General features: G+C 42.5%; 1 protein-coding gene across 1 annotated transcript in view; it reads right to left on the bottom strand.

The window, feature by feature from the left end:
• kif4 (kinesin family member 4) overlaps nucleotides 1–17,191 on the bottom strand; it is a 63,828-nt gene extending 46,637 nt beyond the window's left edge. The window contains exons 1-8 of the mRNA XM_083643653.1: nucleotides 17,144–17,191; nucleotides 15,552–15,691; nucleotides 14,347–14,461; nucleotides 10,404–10,597; nucleotides 10,173–10,262; nucleotides 9,796–9,962; nucleotides 5,939–6,033; nucleotides 3,389–3,508 (exon numbers count right to left, since the gene is read on the bottom strand). Of these exons, the coding sequence (XP_083499779.1) occupies nucleotides 3,389–3,508; nucleotides 5,939–6,033; nucleotides 9,796–9,962; nucleotides 10,173–10,262; nucleotides 10,404–10,597; nucleotides 14,347–14,461; nucleotides 15,552–15,674 (904 nt within the window). The 5' untranslated portion in view covers nucleotides 15,675–15,691; nucleotides 17,144–17,191. The remainder of the gene's footprint in view (nucleotides 1–3,388; nucleotides 3,509–5,938; nucleotides 6,034–9,795; nucleotides 9,963–10,172; nucleotides 10,263–10,403; nucleotides 10,598–14,346; nucleotides 14,462–15,551; nucleotides 15,692–17,143) is intronic.
• Between the last annotated feature and the right edge of the window lie 5,226 nt (nucleotides 17,192–22,417).

Raw genomic sequence — 22,417 nt, 5'->3', positions numbered from 1 at the left:
GAAGGAACCCTGCTCAAACATTAGACAGCAAAAAGTTGTGTTTTCTCTCAGACTAGGTTTGAAGGAACAGACAGACAGACAGACAGACAGACAGACAGACAGACAGACAGAAAAAAGGTTTGTTTTCTCTCAGACTAGGTTTGGAGGAACCCTGCTCAGACAGAAAAAAGGTTTGTTTTCTCTTAGACTAGGTTTGAAGGAACCCTGCTCAAACATAAGACAGAAAAAAGGTTTGTTTTCTCTCAAGCCCCTTCTAAACATGCAGTGAAATCCGGATTATAACCAGCTGCTAGCCGGTCGGCCTGTATGTTTAGAAACAATTAGCCGCCTTATGCACACTCCCGCGAGTGCGGATCATGACCATCTGAGACCCTAGTATAGGATCCGCATTATTGGAAAAACGGCTGTTGTTTAACACATGATCCTGATCATGTATGTCTGAGTGGGCGGGTGGTTAAATGGCACTTTACAAACCATTAATGTCCCGGTGATCATTATTTTCATGAATGGATGTTGCGTTAGTTACTAGGGGTGGGGGAAAAAATCGATTCACCTAAGTATCGCGATTTTTAATGTCACGATATTTTGGATCGATCTTTTATTCCAGAATCGATAATCGCAAAAAAAAAAAAAAAAAAAAAAAAAATTTTGGGTGCTTGCAGTCAGGCCACTCACTGAACAGCAGGCCAGGCGCCGCCTACTGGTTTACTAGTGGTTTTATTACTTTATTAGTTAGTCTGAAGTAATAATTACACTTCAGGGTTAAAGTGGGTGCATCTCATTGTAAAATTGGACTTCAAACGGCCCAAATCTGGCTTCAAACAGCCCAAATTGGGCTTCAAACGGCCCAAATTTCACGCGCGTCGGCCCATATCGGCCTGGCCTGCTTGGTATCTAATGCCGGCCTGAATTATGATCCCAGTCCGCCCCTGTTTTTAACTATATCGCCCAGCCCTACTCATGATATATAATATACAGTCTCTAGTGTATGATTCAACTTTTCCCATGTTCTAATCTAGTGTAAAAAAGCAAACAAACTGAAAAAAGAAAAGAAAAAAATAAACAAAAATCGCAATAAATCGTAATATCGAATCGCAATAACCGTAGAATCGCAATACTTAAGAATCGCAATATAAATCGAATCGGCACCCAAGAATCGTGATAGTATCGAATCGGGAGATAAGTGAATCGCCACAGCCCTATTAGTTACGTGGCTGGATTATTTGGAAGAGAGCCAAATTAGGTGAGTAAACAAGTAAAAGTTTAATTGTTTCTTTCTCCCCCATCTGCCAGTTTAAAAATGCAACAAGGAGATGATAGCCTACTGCATAGGCTAAAGTACCCGCTAACGTTCACGTAGCCTATTCATTAATTAATCGTTCGGGCAATCGCTTATATCAACGAATTAAACGAGCAAACTCACGGTGAAAGCGTCTGAGGAAGAGCCTGTGTGGCTCGAAACGTCACGCTGAAATAAATGGTGGATTTTGGGTGGTGTAGGCAGAGATCTCATGTTGTGGATGCAATGTATGGAGACATGTGCGCGCATTTGGGCATTAGTGCCCAATTCTGTTCTTCAGACTCTCCTCCCCACAAAAAAAGAAAAGAAAAAGAAATTGCAGGCCATGCCAGGCCAGGCCACCGGGCATCTGCCCGAAGCGCCCGATGTTGCAGTCCTCGCCTGCAGTGGTGTATTGAGTCCAGAGAAGCTTAATGTAGCCTACATGTGATGCCAAAACAAAACAAAAAAACACTGCATGTTTTACTTCCGGTGAGGTCAAGGAAAAGGTAGGAAAAGGAGTTAGACAATATATCGAAATATCGCAATATTCAATATATCGCAATACTAGCATATCACAATATCGCAATACTATCGTATCGTGACTCAAGTATCGTTTTAGTATCGTATCGTGGGCATCTGGTGATTCCCACCCCTAGAAGGAACCCTGCTCAGACAGACCGAAAAAAGGTTTGTTTCCTCTCAGACTAGGTTTGAAGGAACCCTGCTCAGACTACCGTAAATTCCGGACTATAAGCCGCACCTTTTTTCCCGTTTTTTGGCCTTTTTTGGCCCCTGCGGCTTATATAACGGTGCGGCTTATCTATGGATTTTTTCCAAAAAAAAAAAAAAAAAAAAAAAAAAAATCTCTTTTTTAGCACTCTTTCTAACTATAAATCCACTTCTGTTTTAATTTCCTCTCTTGCCCTCTTTTCACCACACTGTATGACACTGTATGACACTGTGTGCACTGTAAAAAAGAAACACAGGTGGTGTTGTGTTATGTTGTTTTGTTGAAATGTTAATAAATGGGAGCTTCCTCAAACAGCCATCTCTTTCCCGACAATCCCCTCTGTGCATGAACCCTTACATATGGTAATTAAACATTAAAACACAATAAAAAAAAAAAAAAAAAAAAAAAAAAAATACCATTAAAACACCCGCGGCTTATAGTCCGGTGCGGCTTATATATGTAAAAAACAGTCAACTTTGCAGGTGCGGCTTATACACCGGTGCGGCTTATAGTCCGGAATTTACGGTACATGGAGTTTGTGACCAACTTTGCCTGAACGGATGGCTCAGTCTAGTAGCGTTAGCTGCCTTCAAGCTAACGTAACGTTACAGGTAAATTGAACACCGTCGCTGTTTGTTGTTCTTCAGAGTTGGCAAAGTGAAGTCGACATAATATTCTGTGTCAGAAAATAGGTCAGGTTCAGCAAAGCACCGTGACGTTTGTGCAACGCGAGGCGGAGATTTCTCTGTGAATCATCACAGGGCAGTCGCTCGCTTTATCAATCTCTGTTGTTGTGTGATTGGCTACATGTGTTTTCTTCCAAATATACTAAGCTAGCCTACTGATCTTTTAAACCCGCCGCAAGCGCACTAGTGACAGGACAGGAGTGTAAACACGCAACATCAAACGCCTGGTGCCGCTTCGTCATCATTAGGGACGGTAAAAAAATAAAATAATAAAAAACAAAATACCGATAGCAGCACCGAACATCCAGGACGTTATCAATACTCCTGGTACCGACCAATCAGGTACCAAATAATACCGGTGCTTGATAGATACCCATCTGTACTGGTCATTTAAGACACAAAGTGACAGATTAAAGCTCTAGACTGGCAAGAAAGAATCAATTGAATGTAGTGGGACAGATGCAGGAGAGACGAGCAAGAATTCCAATCAGAAAACGGTTGGGACTTGTGGAGCACACTGTCACATCCATATTATTGTAAAATTGAGTTCTCTTGATAGATTTTGCTTAGTTGAGGATTCCTTCTTTAGCCTTGTAATGACAGTTTAACAACAGCTCCATATTTTGACACAGGGATTTCAAGATGAGTTGCTGTTAGGTATGACTGTCCTGACATTTATTCAAGGCTTACCTTGCAGCAGGCGCGTAAGCTTGGAGTCTCTGTAAGGAACAAAGTTGTTTCTCTTGCTTTCGTCACCCAAGGCACTGATCACATTACCCAAAGACAGAAGGCCTCGGTTGATGCTGATGCCTAAAGACAAAAATGAATAGGATCAGAACAGAAATGCTATTAATGGAGCTATTACACTATTACAACACAATCGCATACAGAAATATATAGAAATATAGTACAGATTATGGGCTAAATAAGAAATTGCCTTTTCAGGAGTCAAGGGTTGACATCAAATTTAAGCCATTTGTCCCCAACAGCTGCTAGACAAGTATCAAAGACTTTGCTTTGATACTTGTCTAGCAGATAAAGCAGAGAAGTGACGTTTCAAGCAGGTCACTGTTGGAAACGTCCCTTCTCTGGTATATGCGTAATGCTTCAGGGTTCCCACACCTTCCTCAACATCAAACTCAAGGATCCTTCCGGAGTTTGGTTACAGAGCTGGCTGGAGTGAGAGAGGGGAGGGGGGAACTCCGCTAACAAACACACTCATGACATTTTTAAACTATCTGTACTAAACGAATGTGGTATAGTACCATTTTTAACGGCAGGGTATCGCGGTACCATTCTAGTACCGGCATACCGTGTATCCCTAGTGTGCGTGCGCGCGTGTGTATGAGAGAAAGAAGGAGAAAGTGTTACTGCAGAATCTACCTTCATATAGTCCGTGGTCTGTTGTTAAACGTAGCCATTTTTTGTTTTGTTTTGTTTTGACCATGTTCGAAATAAAATCTAATAATCTAATAAAAATCTAATAAAGGTAGCCTATTAACACGTTCACTGCCAATGACGTGTTTTTACGTCAAACAAAATCCAACCCTTCACTGCCAATGACGTGTTTTTACGTAAAAAAAAATCGATTTTGTTTTTTTGACGGTGGGATGTGCATCTAACCCTTTTACATCTCTTATATAAGTATTGGACGTGTACAACGTGTACAACCCATTCCACCGACCCACTAAGTGGCGACAGTGCTTTCCTGACTAGAGGAAGGCAAGCAAAAAGCAGTGTGACTGAAGCCATTCTCATGAAAATGGATTGGCGAAAACGCTTTCGTTTTCGCGCTGATTGCTGGCGGTGCGGGATTGCAAATTTGCATAATAGATTACGGGTGGAACACACTTTGAAACACGCAGCATAAATATGACCAGAATCGCAAAAGCTTCATCAAAGCTCTCAACCAAAACTCCAAGAAGCGAGCGAGTCCATCCAGACTTCCTCAAAGAGCGGCCGCGCAGACAGGCACAGCAGCAGCAAAGCAATGAGACTGGTGACGCGAGGTTACAGCAGCAGCAACGAGCTTGTGACACGGCCGCTGCAGCCAAGAAGACACACACGGAGGGAGGAGTTGGAAGCAGAGGGGGGTTTCCTGCTGTTATGGAGGAAATTACTGTTCAAAACTATTGTTTAGATGTCTGACGTCTTACTGATGCCAAAAATGAATGGTTAAAGTGACTGTTCTATCGAATTTCACAAAAAGCCGTTTATCTCTCAATAATTTTTCTGACACTGAAACCATGCTGTATTCAACTGCTAATGCTTACATAACTACTAACTCTACAAACTAACTCTTTTAGACAGAGAAAGCACACATTCTATTAGTTCTTTTGAGATATTGTGTGTTCACAAAATCTTAGCAGAAAAGAATCCTCGGGTCTTGAAAGATGAGCCAGAATCCTCAAAAAAACCCTCTGGCAGAACCTACCTACAGTAAAAAAAAACGGCTGGCAGTGAATGTGTTAAGTAGCAAATCTTGTTAACAACACTTATGTTGTTCTTTTTTTCATGATTTATAATTTCTCATTGTTGTTTAGACAGCTCTGGTCCAGTCAAGCAGCACTGTTGTGCACTAATATTGTCAGTTTGGGAAACCATTTTGTTTTTGAATAAAATTGTTGAAATAAAATCCATGCATTTGTTTTTATCCGATTAATCAAACAAATAATTGACAGATTAATCAATTATCAAAATAATCGTTAGTTGCAGCCCTATACGTACGTCCACTAAACAAGCTTATTTTTGCAACAGACAGGCTCACTTTTCAGCCAAATAAAAAACATCTATAAAGTAAACCTATGTCTGAACACAAGAAAACATAAATGTCTAAGGCTCAGGGCTTCTAAGGCTTTGTCATTGTAAAAGAGAGAGAAAATTAACGCTTGTATTTACCTTGCAGCAGTGTGTTCGCATGAGCTAGGTGCACTGTGACTGGCAGCGGAAGCAATCTTGGTCAATACTGGATCACTTTCAAAAAACTTTGCTCAAATTAGTTACACATAAAAAGTTATGAAAATAGGATCCAGGTTGAAAAATACCAAAATTCTCCTTTAAGTATACCTGAAATAACATTTAGTTTTTGGGGGACCGTCCGGGCAAGAAAAGCAGCACAAAGTTAGTTGTGGTGCGCAGCTGGTGTGAACTGTGTGACTGTGAAACAGGGTGCTTCTGGAAAAGACCATGCATACTCAAGTCTTCTTTCCTTGGTGTACTAAAGGTTTAAATAAAACTTACCCTCCTTCAAACGATCTCCCTCTGCTTTGGTTTTCTTTTGCCTCTCAGAACCAGCCAGATCCACAAGGTGTAATTTTGACACAACCGAGTCACTTCTGCAAAACAAGATAGAAGAAACATTCAACTTGTAGAAAATAATGAAAAACTAATCTGTGACCCATCATCACATGGCATAAAGGAATTACATTTTTCTATAAGAGCACAGCATGAGGTCCAAAAGAAAATCCATGCAGGTCAGTGTATTTATTATTAGGGGTTCAAGCCCCGAAGGGGCTGAAACCCTATTGTTATTGTATTGGTTTAATATTATTATTATTATTCATTATCGTTATTTTTCTGCCACGACGAAGTTTGGAAAACACATTTTGACATCTCCTCCTAGACCGTTTGCCACCAAAATCGCTAGGTAGCATCTATGGCTAGGTAGCATCTATGCCTAGGTAGCATCTATGCCTACTGCCCAGGTGGGGTATCTCGTCGTAAGGGCCTTTCTCTATGGGGCAGCATAAGGGACAAAATTAAGACTACTGAGAAGCCGTCGGAGGCTATATCTTTGCCAAAGCCAGCTATGGATCTGGCCAATGATATGCCGGCACCGGCAACTGAGAGACCGTCGGTGAGAAATGAGAAGCCGACTATTCATTTGTCTTACCAAGCAATCCACTGGATCGGCTGGTCATTAGCTTGTCTAGGCTAGCTACTAGCTTGGAGAGGCTAGCAACCCATTGGATCGGCTAGTCATTAGCATTTCTAAACCCACATAGGATAAGCAATAACCACGCCCTGTGGCGCCGGGATTGGCCAGGAGCATTGAAGCTTGGGACTAAAGCACCTGGGGTTTTTCATCTTTTAAAATAAAGATGTTTAAAAAACTATTGCTTGTTACATTTTCAGTGCTGTACCTTTTCTCTGGGTAAGAATTGAGCTTGAAATTAACGATATGATACATTATATTATATGAGCTATGAACGTGAACACAACACCGTTTATATTATTGCATGTTTTTGTAGATTGTGTACACATTGTGTAGATTACAATTATTATGCTTATTATTATTACTATGCTAAGGAAGGTAGGTGACCATAATTCATTTCAATGTCCGCTCTCGAAATCGCTGTCCGTTCTCAAGAGCTATTCAGTTGGTTCATGAAATTGCTGGGCTGCGTGCCCTCCAGTGTTGCTCCTGGCCAATCCGGGCGCCACAGGGCGTGGTTATTGCTTATCCTATGTGGGATTAGAAATGCTAATGACCAGCCGATCCAATGGGTTGCTAGCCTCTCCAAGCTAGTAGCTAGCCTCTCCAAGCTAATGACCAGCCGATCCAATAGCCGATCCAGTGGATTGCTTGGTAAGACAAATGAATAGTCGGCTTCTCATATCTCACCGATGGTCTCTCAGTTGCCGGTGCTGGCATATCATTGGCCAGATCCATAGCTGGCTTTGGCAAAGATATAGCCTCCGACGGCTTCTCAGTAGTCTTAAATTTGTCCCTTACGCTGCCCCATATTTCTCTCTGTGTGGAGTTTGCATGTTCTCCCCATACCCCCCAGGGGGTTCCTCCGTATATAACCCCCCCACTAAAAACATGCAGAAGATCAGATCGTCATCGTCATCCGACCAGTGACGACAACATCCGAAGTTGGTCCCCGGGCGCTGTACGAGAAAGCGACCACTGCTCCTGGCCTGCCCCTCGGAGGAAAGGACATGCCTGGATGGTAGGGGTGGGGGAAAAAATCGATACACCACAGTATCGCGATATTTTGCCTGACGATATTGTATCGATATTTGGACGCCAAGTATCGATATTGCAAAAAAAAAAAAAAAAAAAAAAAAAAAAAAAAAATTTTGCAGGCCATGCCAGGCCACCGGGCTACTATAAACTTTAGTTCCAAGGCCAGCAGTAAACAAACGGTAGCATATTTTCATTTTGTTTTAACAGTAACAGTTTTGTCATAACAGTAATTTACAAATTCCCCAGTTACTGAATGGGCTGCACAATATGTTTTGTGTAAGTGAAGTGAAGTTGCAAAAACTACATAAGTACAGTAGTCCACACACACATCCAGTTAAGGTGGACTGTAAGTAGACTGTAACAAACAGTTCAGTTTGTCATGTCAGGTGCATGCAACTATGACATGACTTTATGAAAGTTGTTGGTCTGTCTACTTGACAATGTTGCTGCAATAAAATGGTTGAAGTCAGATGTACAGACTGGAAAATTGTTCTTATATAAACCAGATGTTGACAAAGTTTTCCTTTGGGGACATCATTTGCAGTTGAAAAAGTAAGAAATCGCAATATATCGAAATATCGCAATATTCAATATATCGCAATATCGATATATCGCAATATCGAAAATATCGCAGTATCGCAATACTATCGTATCGTGACTCAAGTATCGTTTCAGTATCGTATCGTGGGCATCTGGTGATTCCCACCCCTACTGGATGGGTTAAATGCAGAGGACACTTTTCACCGGCCACCGTCAGCATGAGTGTGTTGTGGCTGCATGCATGTGTTGTGGTGTTCGTGTGACAATAAAAGACGGTCCGTCCGTTACGAGAGTTTTATGGAGCAAGCTCTACAATTTGGCTTTTTAGAAATCGACTTTCGTTTAGAAGATATTAACCCTTAAATTTGTGAGCGGGCATGGCCTCTCAGCTAAATTGTCCTAACTTCATGTCTGATTAACAAATCGTCACGAAACTTGGGGGCAATGTTTGGATATCATCACTGGTAGAAGGGAGACACGCACATCCCAGCCTAGTAGGGCAGGTGCAGAACTTACAGTGATAAGTGCAGAGAAAGTTGTAAAAAGTTTGCACACTGCACGGGCTCCAGTTAAGGTTTTTTATTGCAACACCAGTGGGTAACGTTTCGGGCAGCACCCTGCCCTTCTTCAGGTCTGACCATGTGTGCCAAACTTTGTGCAATTCGACCAAAAGGGGTCACCATAAATGCCAAAAATGGGTGTGGCCTAACACAAAAAAGGCCGTAACTCCACACCTGTTTGTCCAATGATCACGAAACTTAGCAGATATATCAAGGAGGATGTACTAGTCAAAATCAGAAGTTTTGTCATGATTGTGAGAGTGGGCACCCCGCTCTTTTGTATGGCATAACCATCTAATAGCGGTAAATCAAGTCCATTCACGTAATCGGTCGCAAACTTCTCAGCCTCATCTGGAATGGCATTTCTGACATAATTTGAGCAAAAGGGGGTGCCACAGATGCCAAAAGTGGGCATGGCCTAACACAATAACAGCCATAACTCCACGCCCGTTGGTTCAATGATTGCAAAAGTTGGCAGATATACCATGGGATATATTTGGACCATGTACCAGAACCACTGCCACTTTTTTGTGATGTCATTGCGGTTGGGAAAAGGCTTGAACCCCTGTAGTGGCCGCTTGCGGCAATATTTTTTTTATTATTTAAAATTAGCATAAGGGGCGCGGCCGGGCGAGTTGAGGTCCAGTTCTGGTTATTCAGGTATTGAAGCGAGCTTGGATTCCCAGATTGCCCAGAGTATGACCTGCAGTGTTTGCCTCAAACATGCATGAGACAAAGAAGAAATCCATTTGTCCTCAGCACAACAACAATGAAACTTGAAAACATCATTAAGATGAGCTTGCATACTAAGAAATGTAGGTAATTATTTTTAGTCCAATAATGCATGATGCAGTTTTATGGCGGACAAAAAATAGTTTTGCTCAGTAAATTTTCCTCTGCCATTGGTAGATGAGCCAAAAAGAAAATTTTGGACCCTAAACACAAAACGCTTTTGTCCAGACAGAGTGGACTAACATTATCAAAAATAAAGGAATTATACAGGGAGAGAATACAAGCAAACTCACTTGTCTGTCCCCCTGCGCTGCTCCAGCGTAATGGTAAAGATAGCATGCGAGCGTGAAGAAGCAGCGTTCATTGCTGTGGAGCCCACGGTGCGAGCAGAGTTGCCAAGCTCCAGACAGCGCACCATCTCCTGGGCAGAAAACACCTGCCTCTCAGTCAGGCCCATGATCTACAAGAGAGGAAGATCATCAAGATATATTCAATCAACCTAAACAGCTGACTGATTGAAGTACCAGTACACTACACGCTGGTTAAAAAGGTGAGACGGATGCAATTCACTCGGATGAACAATCATTCAGGGTTACATTTCTATTCTTTCATTATATGTCCTCAAGCAATGTGACAACGTTTATTTTTCTTGTCAACATAATTCACTCACCTTGATGCCCTCTTTAGGGTCTTCTCGAATACTGAGGCTAGGTTTATCTTTAGATGCAGAGAGTAAGTCCAGTATATCTTCATTATAGATCTACAATAAAAGGGAAAGCCAAATTACTTTATTCTTGCAATGGCAACTAATTTGTTGAATGTTAGGAGCTGAGCCACAGTAAATTAGTAAATTACATAAAGACAATGATCTCAACAAAGGAAGCAAACTATTTCCACAGACCTCCAGGTAAGATACTGTCAGAAAGGATTCACAATCTGCTGCCCTCTTATCTCTTTCCTGAAAGATCCTTCTGATGACTCTTGGAATAACTCCAACTGAAAGCTCGTTCTCTTCAGCAGATGTGTAAGTTCCTCCCATAGAGAAAGTCTTCCCTGATCCAGTCTGACCGTATGCCAGCACAGTGGCGTGGTAGCCTAGGGAGGAAAGAAGAAAGGGGAAAAAAAGCACACTGTTAGGCGGCATAGAGAGGTCCAGGAACGAGTCCGGAAATCATCGATGCTAACACTCCTGGTTCTTCACAGTTTTCGCCTATGGGAGTTTTGAATGGGTTTTTGGCACGATGCTTCTAATAATCTCTCTGGGCAACGCTGGCTTAATCAAATGCGAACCAGTGTTTAGTAACATCATCTTCACACATGAAGACCACTTTTATGAGTTTTGAAGCTTTTATGTGCCGTTAAAAAGGGTGGCTAGCTAGCAAACGGCTAAATGAGACAATGTCGACACGGATATTATACGTCATCACGAGTGAACGCGGAAATTCTTTCTCTCGCGCCTTCGCGTGGATGCCTATGCGACACTGTGTGTAGTTCTGGATTAGCTTAGCACAAGCTTTTTACTTCTAGGGCTCGCATTTACGCTACAAAACTCATGAAAGTGGTCCTCATGTGTGAAGATTATCCCGCTGAACCTTGGTTCGCGTTTGATTAAACTTGCGTTGCCCACAGACATTATTTGAAGCATCGCGCCGAAAACTCATTAAAAAAATCCCATAGACAGAAACAGTGAAGAACCAGGAAGTTCGGGACTTCCGCATTCAGCCTACAAAAATACGTCATCCCTGGAGCTCTCTATTAACTTGACATGTAAATGAATGACACTAGGCCTATACGTTGTGCTGGTAAATCAACTGACCACCGACATATGATATGATGGTCTGATAACCAATGATATAAAACGACATTTGCCAATGACATGATATAGCAACAATATTTTTTTACCGCACTTGGCGGCAGGGAAGACTGGAGGTGAGAGATCATCCTTTGACTGGATTAACTGGATTCAAGACCCCATATTGGCTTGTTGACATGCACCTGCCTTACTGAAATGCCATCAAGTAAGACACTAAGGTCCTGCCTAGTCCTGTTCCTTGGTTCGGACCAGATGTGAGAATGATACATTATTTCGTTTTTCAGCTGGTCCGGTTTCACGCCAGCCAAAAAGAAAACGGACAAGAATTTTTTAACCTGTATACATACAGGGGGAGTCTCACTGAGAACAACGTTCTCTTTTTCAGGTGCGCCCTGTTCACATTCGTATTGGTTTTCTTTACCCTAACAAATCTTCCTTTACACATTCTGCAAAACAGCTTCTGGTTAAAATGTCAGTGCTCCCAATTCTGGATTATGGTGATGTAGCCTACAGGTTTGCCTCAAAAACTCTCCTTCACAAACTGGATGTTATTTACCATGCTGCTATCCGCTTTGTGACTGGATCTTCATTTAACACTCACCACTGCTGCCTGTATTCTCTGCTGAACTGGCATTCATTCATTCCTCTTTTCAGTTTTCTGCTGCAGATGACTGGAATCATCTGCAACGGACCTTAACTCATTGAGTGCCATGGACGAGTATGTTCGTCAATTGGTTTAGTAACGTAGAGTGCCAAGGACGAGTATGTTCGTCAATTGCGTTTTTTGACGGTGGGACGTGCATCAATGCCAGATCCATCTCCTGTGAAAGTATGGTGGCTGTTGAATGTGTAAAAGCTATTTTAGGGACCCATTAGGTGGCGACGGTGCTCTCCAGATTACAGAAAGGCGAGGAAAAAACAGAGAAGAAGTCGTTGGGGAAACGGAAATCGCATCGCATCCGTATGCATCGATATGCATGAAGCATAACGTTAGCTGTGCCTGCAGCAGCCAATCTGCTGCCACAATTGAGCACCTCCGTGTCCGCTGCGATAGCCCATCCGCATGATTTTGTTATTAGTTGTTATTATTCTCAACTGGAAGCATGGGAGCCGGTGACAAATACACGCGGAACGCTGTAAAAAGATGGACTTTTCAGTGCAGAGCAAACGCAGCAGAAAGCCCCAGAGACACTCCCACACGGAGGAGGAGTGTGCAGTTGAGAGGGGGGGGGGCACGCAGAGCAGCATACAACACTGACCCAGACAGACCCAGACAGCAGGACAGGATTGGCAAACGCAAGCTAGAATATCTGATGCCCACCAGCAGTAAATCAAGACCAGCAAGAAGCTGCAACCAGCAGCGCACGCAGGGGCCAGCGCTGCTGGTTGCAGCTAAAAAATATTGTTTTGCCAAACAAAATTCCTTGGTTTTCGCTGTTCTATTGAAGGAAATTATTTTTGAGGTGTGACTACATCAGAAAATATTAGCTTCAGTCAGTGATGTGCATGAAATGTTTAATTTCACAAAAGGCTCATTATCTCAGCTTCTAGAAAAAAAACGGCTGTTTTTGGTTAAATCAAGCTATCTTCTCCGGCTGATAACTAAAGAACGGAAAATGATATCAATAAACCTGTTTTTGCTGATGATAGAAGAGAGTCTCATCGTTCTTTTTGCGTGTTCGGTGTTTACATAGTAATATCACACAATATTCTGTGGGCCTCGAGAAATCACTGAAAACGCTCTGAAACTCTGGCACTGGGAGCGTCCGTTCTCCAAAAGTGGCTGGCACTCAATGAGTTAAAACTGAACTCACTCATTCCGCTCTCCTCTTTCAAAAACTCACTACAATCAATAGTACAAGATCATTGCACTTGCTTTTAGCAATCTGCTTCTTAATATATGTCCTTATGGTTTTTAGCCATTTACTTTTTAATATGTCACCGTAAATATTGTAAATATTACTCTTTTAGGATTGGTATGACGTGTATAATTGTATTATTTGTTTCTATGTTTTTCTTTATGTCCATTTGTTTTCTATTGGCCTTTTATGCTGCCTCTTGGCCAGGTCGTCATTGTAAAGGAGAACTGGTTCTCAATTGACCTACCTGGTTAAAGGAGCTACGAGCAAGATTTTCGATTGTTATTAAACAGTATAATTACAATATTGATGCATCACATCTTACCTATAATAGTAGCTGAGACCAAAGCCGTGTGAACGGAGATTGCTCTCTTGATGATTATAGAGTCTGTGTCTGTCTACCGGCGGGCCGGATAAACCCGGAAGTGAAACGAAACGGTTTACGGCAGCTGCCTGCCTTCCGCCGTTTCGCTCTGCCTAGCAACAGACCATAAACAAGGAGAACGCCATGCAGGGGCTTGCTACTCTCGCGAACATCTCTCGTTATATTCTAACAGTTTTTTTTGGAAGTAATTTTGTTATTTTGTGGTTATGGCCGAAGTGGCTGCCGCAAACCGTTTCATTTCACTTCCTGCATCTGCCCCGGCCGCAGACAGACTAATCGTCAGGACAACACTGGCCGATTCACTCGGGGTTCAAGCGAGACTACTCTGCGTTGGTCTTGTCTACCATTAGAGGTAAGATGTGATGCATCAATATTAAATTTAGACTGTTTAATAACAATCGAAAATCTTGCTCGTAGCTGCTTTAAATAAAGGTTATATAAATAAAAAAACACACACACATTTATACCTGGAAGCTGACCAGTACAACCACTGCTGATGATCTGCTGACCACTGAGCAGCTCCACTGATCCAGATAGGGCTGCTAACCCTCCCAGATTTGGTCAGGAGACTCTAGCAGTCTGCCGGGATGGAAAATACTCGCAGTGCAATACACCAAGGGGACAATCCAACTACAGTTCGATTCAACTGAACCAAACAAGACAGGTGTGAAAACGACCGAAATCCTAAAAACAGCTGCAGAGGCGCTGCTCTGTAGCTGACCTCTGTGAAGGGTATGCAAGCAATGATGGGGATCAATAAAGTATCACATCAAAAAGATATAGCTACCTTTGAAAAGCCCAGACAGCAAGGGTGACACAGCACTACTGTACACTTCTTCTTGCTCAGCAGTGGGATCAAAAACATAGTCATAGGTGAACGCCTTCTCTGTGCCAACAACAACCTGAAAATGGATGAGACTTTACCTGTTAAGACACACACTAGCACAACACATCAGCAAACGCATTGATTGTATCTATCAACTAATAAATGGTTAAAATGACGGTATGTGTCAGGGGTTTTTAACCAGTAAAATTATCTGATATGTAATTTCAGCCTGGCTGCATCTACTAAATTAACCCATGTGCTGTTTTGTTGATGTCACAGCAGAAACTATATCAGCTGACTGTGTTTGTAAACAGCATCTGTAGCACCTTCAACAAAAAGAGAACCAAGAGAAAATTAACTCTTCAAATTCATAGTCCTCTATTGAAAATTAAACTGAGATCTTTCTCCCATTAGTGCTAATTTAATTTATTTATCCTGGTTGCTACTGCACCCTCTGCCGATCTGGGGAGAGCTGAAACTGGCTCCATGCTTCCTCTGAAGACATGGGCAGTTAGCCAGCCGCTTCTTTTCACCTGACAGGGGAAGCTTCACCGGTAGGACATAGCACGTGGGAGGTTCACGCTATTCCAACCAGTTCCCCTCCCTCCGAACAGGCGCCCATAACGAGGAACGAGGAACCACATTAGCAACGAGGATATTGCATGTTTTTAGTGAGGGGTTCCTATATGAAGGAAACCCCCAGGTTTCCTGCAAACTCCACACAGAAAGGCCCTTTTTGACGACCCCACCCGGGCGGTGGGCACTCGGGGACATGCGGACGGGCACGCATTCCTTCAGTGCTCACAGCGTCCCAGGTGAGAATCGAACCCAGGACCTTCTAGCTGTGAGGCGACAGCTCTACCACTAAGCCACCATGCCCCCCGTAGTGCTGCTTTCTGTTCACACTTAATCCTTTACAAGTAAGCCACATTGTGACATTGACTTTGGCGATCAATTAAGTGATAAATAATAAGCATAATGAGGCTGATGAGACCATTATTGAACTTTATCAGCTAAATAAAGGTGTGTGTGTGTGTGTGTGTGTGTGTGTGTGTGTGTGTGTGTGTGTGTGTGTGTGTGTGTGTGTGTGTGTGTGTGTGTGTGTGTGTGTGTGTGTATGTATGTATGTACGGTATGTATTTCTGGCACTGCTGTTGGATGCTGACCTGTGGCTCCCCATGCACAAATGTGAGACAACACTGGCATCCCTCGCTGATTTCTTTGGGTACCAATGGGCGGCATCGCAAGGCGACCCGCACTGGGATCACCTTTGCATCCTCATTTGCCATGGTGCAAGAACGAATACCTAAGAAAAACAAGAGGATTATCAAAATGAGACCAAGTATATAAGAAGGTGAATATGATTAGTTCATCAGGTAACACCATGGCACGTTTTGAAACTTGATATGGAGATTTTTCCTCAAATGTTGTTGACCTGAGTAGTAAAAGATCGAGGAGACGGAGTAGTACTTAGAGTGAGCAGAGGAGTGACATTTGTGCGAAAATGTGCAGCTATTGCTAATGAATATTCTTACTTGGGATTTAATTTAGTGCAGAGTCTGGAGACAATTAGTGTCTCTGCTTAATAGACTGCTTTTTTTCTATATAGCCTACCTAAGTAGTAAAGCATCATATCTGAGGCAATTTTTTAACAGATGCTTTTTGCCAACTGGCACATTGTCAAGATTTCTACACATTTTTGAGTGCATTGGGACAGATGTCATCTCTGAAAGTGGCTTAATACAAATGTATAACAGCATTGTCTTGAAGGAAGCCTTTGGGCTATCCTATATTGCCCATTTCCTTATCTTTTCTTGTTTACCAGTAAATGAATACTGAATATTTTTACATTGTCGCAAATAATCGAATGGTTAAAAACTGGGCATTGGGCCATAATTCACTGGCACACTGCCATCTTGGACAAAACCAGTTGATCCCAGATTGATTCTCATGTTGCCACACTATTTCTGATGATAAAGTGGACTGTAGGCTCTTGACACACACATGTGCCTTGATGAGGCAGGAACATGCTGCAATAAACTGCTGCAACATCATGGAAGTAGAGACATAACAGAAGATCTATTCTACTTTCTTATATGTATGTCAGTGGCTATAAAAGCTGCACAGTCCAGGGGTTTGCAGTTGCACACAGAAAGCAATTCATTATCAACATTCGAACCAGACTCATTTGTCTACAAGCCACAAAGGATAGAATTGTTTATCCCAGAAATAACCAGCCACTTGCCCCGTTTTACTAATCAACAATAACTTACTTCCAATTGATGATGGCTGGTAATGCATCTTGTCACACTGACACAACAATCAACTAACCAACGTCACCATGTTGCTTCTTAACAGTTATTGAATGTCAAGTGTTAACGTTACGTTAACAGTACTGGGAACTGGGAATGTTTATTTTCCACATATCGAACAGGGCGAGGAAATGCCGTGTGGCGCAACTGTCAAACAGGCCATTCCCCCCTCGTTAGCACTCGTCAGATGATGATTACCGGGTAGCCTACTCACATAGCCTAAATAAATTTCAACCCGAACAGTGGCGTTCACCAATGGTAGCCAGTTTGCAACCACATTTGTCAGGCTAACGAAGCTAACGTAGTTAGCTGCCTTTTTTGCTACTTAAAAAGACGTTCTTCTTTTCCTCTACCGTGTCAATCCACTGTATGCAATGGTTCTAGTAAACAGACAATAGCACGAGTATCGAACAACCTCGATAAAACGCAATATAACGTTAACTTACCTTTTAAAGTTAAACTCAGACATGTAACGCTACACCCTCTTCCTCTGATGTTTGACCCGCCACTTTCAAACATTCAGCCGCTCCTCCTCCTTATTCTTCTTCTTCGTCTATCCAATTTCCGGCAGTGTAAACGCGGCTCCTTTGGCTCCTCTTCTTCTTCTACTATTGTTTTATGGCGGTTGGCAAACAGCTTTTTGTGCATTACCGCCACCTACTGGAGTTTGATGTCTTCTTCATAGTGGAATCCATACAGGTTCAACCATGGATGTATTAAAAGAACGTGTAGACGCTACTGGGCGCCCTCCGCAGGACAAGGATAAAACAAACACAGCTCTGAATCATGCAGGAACTGTAAAACTGCTTTTGTGATTATAGCTGGTGGTTCTTATTATGACCAAAAAAAAGGTTTAAGAGAAAATGATAAAACTCCTAGATCTGACAAACTTTTATAAAAAGTGTTCCTCCTCACCTTGTTCTTCTTTACAGGTCTTCCTCTTGTAACTTTGACAAACTTGGCATCTCCAATTCTATATTGCATTGCACCACTTCATATGGATATAAAATGATATATGCAGACATTCTCTCACAAGTTTCAAAGACAAAGGAAATTACTCTGTATTTTTGTAAAAAAATCAGACCTTTGTTCACAATTCTCATTACCAGTGCTATTTTCAAAACCTCCTACCTCATTCCTCCTTCTATCATCCTTCCATTAGCTTCCCTCAGTATAATCTATAACCTTATCTTGCAAAGAATTGTTAATTTTTTGTATCACCTCTTTAAATCAGGATTAAATAGCCTATATAAAGCCTAAGTAGGCTAATTTAATTGGATTCACAAATGTGACCATACCAACATAACAGTGCTATCGGGTGCATATGGTAGCCTACCTCACAAGACTTCCAGGTCTAAACACTCTCTAAAGACTCCAGCCCCTATATGCTCCAACCTGCTATTTGACCTGCACGTGAATTAACTGTCTGACCCAATCATTTAGTAAGTGAATGAGTAAGCATTTCACTTTGCTGAATCAGATCAAAACTAATTTCATTGCAGCAACGCAGACCTACTGAAATGCTGACATTGATTAATAGAGTGACACATGCACGAGCGATCTTGCAATATTTTGCATGGCTGGACTTGAAGCGTCGTGACTCCAGGCCATTTTATAGTGTTTGGAAAATGCTGTAATAAAAAAGAAGAAAAACAATCTCTTGTGTTTTTGTGGTTTACTGACTTTGTGTCTCCATGTGTGCAGGGTAGACAAAGCGTACCAAATTCACCATAATTACTTTGTCTACTTGAAGCACAAATTGCCACAGTTTGGACAGAAATGAGTCAGTGTTGTTACCAGACAGGGTTTTATCCCAAGTATTTGAGGTACTGATTACGACTGAATGAGCGCGCTCCACAGTTATGATTATAGACTTTTTTGCTTATGTTCTTATCCAGAGTGACTAACAATGAGTGTAACAAAATAAAAAGCTGCAATAGATCACCATGACAAGCAACCAGCAAGTCAGAGTCACAGTGTCCTGGTAATGTTCCTGTGACCCAAATGACATGTAAGAAAGAAAATACGTAAGACATTAGGAGCTCAGGAGAAAGGTAGAAGGGATTTTCTATTAATTTACTTCAAGATAAGAGCAAGTAAGAGGAAGCATGGGAGAGGGAACAGAGGAGGGTGATATGACATCCCCCTTCTTGACGAGATGAGTTTTTCAGCCTACAATGGAAGCATGGGAGTGACTCAAGATGGAGGAAGGTCATTACACCACCGGGGAGCCAGGAGGGAGAAGAGCCCAGCCCAGATAAAATGATGACTGGGTTTCTGCCAGGAAAGGACAGCTGAGCAGCCAAGCCTGGCATGGGATTTAAGTGATATAGCCTACTACATGAACACTATTCTGATAATAGAATTTGAATATTTTCAGATAATTTCCAAACTGCTATGCACAATTTTTAAGCAAAATGTTCCTCCTTCACCCAAGATTTTCCTGCCAATGCATCCCTACACAGGGTTTTCTGAAAGGAGGACCATGGAAGTATGCTTTGTTTTAATGGGGCATTAAGCAAGCATGTCATGACCTTTATCACCCTCTATTGGTGACAATAAGAATTACAGCAACACTGACAACCCTCCCATGATGTGTGTTGTTGTGACCCCACACACAATCGACACATTTTCAGATTTTAAAGCAGCTATACAACAGAAATGTCTGGTGAAGTGATTATATATCAAGATACAACTCTCACCACCTGGCGAAGTCATCTTTAGCCCTTATCAGATCACAGTAGATGGGCCATTCTACCCCCAGGGCTAACCTAGCCATAAGCTCAGAATAGACACCAGGTTATATTGGCCCTTCCTCTTCACACTAGCATAGTGTATCACCGTGTTTCTGGGCATACCCTGGGATAACCCTGCTCTGGGCCAGCTCGCCCAAGGCTGAAGTTAGGGGTTAACCTTCTCTGGAATGCTTAAGAATTTGCTAGTGTGAAGCCTTCTTAGCCTCAGGCTAAGATGGCAGTTAGCCATGTTGTGCTACAGGGCATTCAAATCTTACTTACTTCCCTGTTACATCTAGTTCCACATAAATGCCACACTGGAACAAATGACTAGTCTGCCTATAGGCCTGCCTATGTTGACCCCACAAACATCATCTGACAGTATATTATTGCTATCACCTGTATTTTCCCTAAAATGGGTGGTGGTCTTTTGAATGGCCTGTTAAGTATTAATGAACTGATAGATCTTTCACTTGACCTCTATCAGTATGTCTTTCTCTCATTCCTCAGCCAGTTGCTCTCTGAGAGGCGAGTCATTTCTCCAGCTGGGGAAATGCCACCACAGGGCTTAATAACAACATGCCAGATTGTCATGTACTGCTCCCCAGAATAGAAGAGTGAATGAATGGAACAAATCTGACAAATGTATCTACAGATATTCAATGAAAGATTACAGCGCATGTCAGTTTTTCTTGAATAAGGAATAATGACTATACTGTAGCTGAACAAAGCTTCACAGGGGTTTTATAATAGCAGCAGCAATTGCTCTCAGCTCAGCCTGTTCACTTTACTCAAAGCCACCTTGAGGCTGAAACGCAGTGCACACCCCATACTGTAATGCAGTGGTTCTAAATGGACACAAATTAGACCACAGACCCCCATTTGACAAGATTTTGTCCCACAGGTGCAAGCAAAACACTAATGAGGGTTTCCATTAGTGTTTTGCTTGCACCTGTGTTTACCCTGCCTTTTCGACACAAAATGGCCCCCGTGAGAAGGGTCTATTGATGGTTATGGTGATGATGTCACAATGCCCTAAAATGACCTGCGTAGCCCTAAAAACATGAAATGGGCTGTTATATCACTGCAATTTGGTAGATTGGTGTAATTTTTTGTTTCTGAGTAGTGGGTGACATTTCCAAACTATGTGCAAAGATTGGGGCCTTATGGTTTCTGACGGGTCGGGCATACACTTTTACGGAAGGATAAGAAAGAAAGAAAGAAAGAAAGAAAGAAAGAAAGAAAGAAAGAAAGAATACACGAATAAACACAGCAAATACGATAGTGTTTCCAGACCCTTCGGGGCTTGAACCCCTAATGATGCAGTCTGAGTTATCAAATCAGATTTGAACCATGTTGTTACATTTAACCCTGAAGATAAGCACAAATTTTCTCCGTGACTTTTGTCACATGTTCAAGGGAAAAACAACTGCCCTTTTAAGAAATAGTTCCCAGTAAATTACTGGGGTAACCTTTCAGGGACCACTAGTGATTTTCACTATTCATGCATGCGCTCCATACAGGGACATTTTACGTCTTACGCCTTTTCACACATGTAATGGGCCATGGGGCAAGGGACAGAGGAGGAGGGCTATGAGGTGGGCAGCAGTGGAGAGCTCTTTCAAATCCACTCATTCAAGGTGCAGAGTGGGGGCGTAACCCTTTACGTGCCTTCCCTGCAATGTTACTGTTGTCATGAGCCATGCAGGGATAGCCTGTGGTGGCAAATTGCTGCTACAGAATTTCCCTGGATATCGATCCCTGTACCCATTTACAGGGACTGACTGTCACAGGCCATTACTGGGAAAGGCTGCATGTCTGTCTGTCTGTCCATTTATCTGTCTGTTGATTCAAGATTCAAGATCCTTTATTGTCATTGTCGTTTACACAGCAATGAAATTGAAGTGTGCATCCTCTGCAGTGTAAAAGGTTAAAGGGTTTAAAAAGAGCTATAAAGCTCTATAAAGACAAACACTCAATAAACTAAAAACAGACATCAGATCAAATATAAATAATGTAAACAAGTCCCTATTAAAAGAAACAACATTCATACAATCTGGGCATACCTCCTATTGCACGTCTCCACAAATTACACTGAGAAAAAGCAGCAAAAAAGGACACCAGCTTTTAGTGCATTTAAACAGTGTTAAGTGCATTTATTGCTTTGGGGTAGAAACAGTTTTTTAGTCAGTTTGTCCTGGCTTTGATTGTCCTATGTCTGCTGCCCGAGGGCAGCAGCTCCAACAGCCAGTGTCCAGGGTGTGATGGGTCTTTGAGGATTTTTTTTTTGCTCTTGGTGAGGCAGCGGGAGCCGTAGAGATCTTCCAGAGTGGGGAGGGAGCAACCCACCATTTTCTGGGTGGTAGTGATGACCCTCTGGAGCGCCTTCTTCTCTACTGCTGTGCAGCTGGCGTAGCGCGCGCACACACACACACACACACACACACACACACACACACACACACACACACACACACACACACACACACACACACACACACACACACACACAGTATGTGAGCATGCATGCTTTCAATGGAGCAGTGGTAAAAAGCCACAAGCAGCTTCTGGGGGAGATGTAGCCTAGGTAAACCCAGCCCCCACGTGACCTGCTCTCTCAGTTCCCAGTCACCTGAGAACAGGTCTGAGAGCAGGTCACGTGGGGGATGGGTTTACCCAGGCTAGGGGAGATGGTTCTTCCTGAGGAGTCTCAGGAAGTAGAGTTCCTGCTGCCCAAAAACCGGAACGTCAAGACCCTCTCCACGCTGTCCCCACTGATATACTACACTACTACACTGACATAGAGTGGTTTAATGTGTGTTTTATTCTTCCTGTAGTCGATGATCAGCTCCTTGGTCTTGGCGGTGTTAAGGGCCAAGTTGTTGTCCCTGCACCACCCCGAAGAGCGTCTCTGTAAGCCGACTCATGAGTTGGACCACTGCTATGTCGTCAGCAAACTATGATGGTGTTGCTGGGGTGGACGGG

The sequence above is a fragment of the Poromitra crassiceps genome (genome assembly GCF_964638095.1).
Source record: "Poromitra crassiceps genome assembly, chromosome: 1".
NCBI classification, from domain to species: Eukaryota; Metazoa; Chordata; class Actinopteri; order Beryciformes; family Melamphaidae; genus Poromitra; species Poromitra crassiceps.
This window is presented reverse-complemented; position numbering and strand designations above follow the sequence as displayed.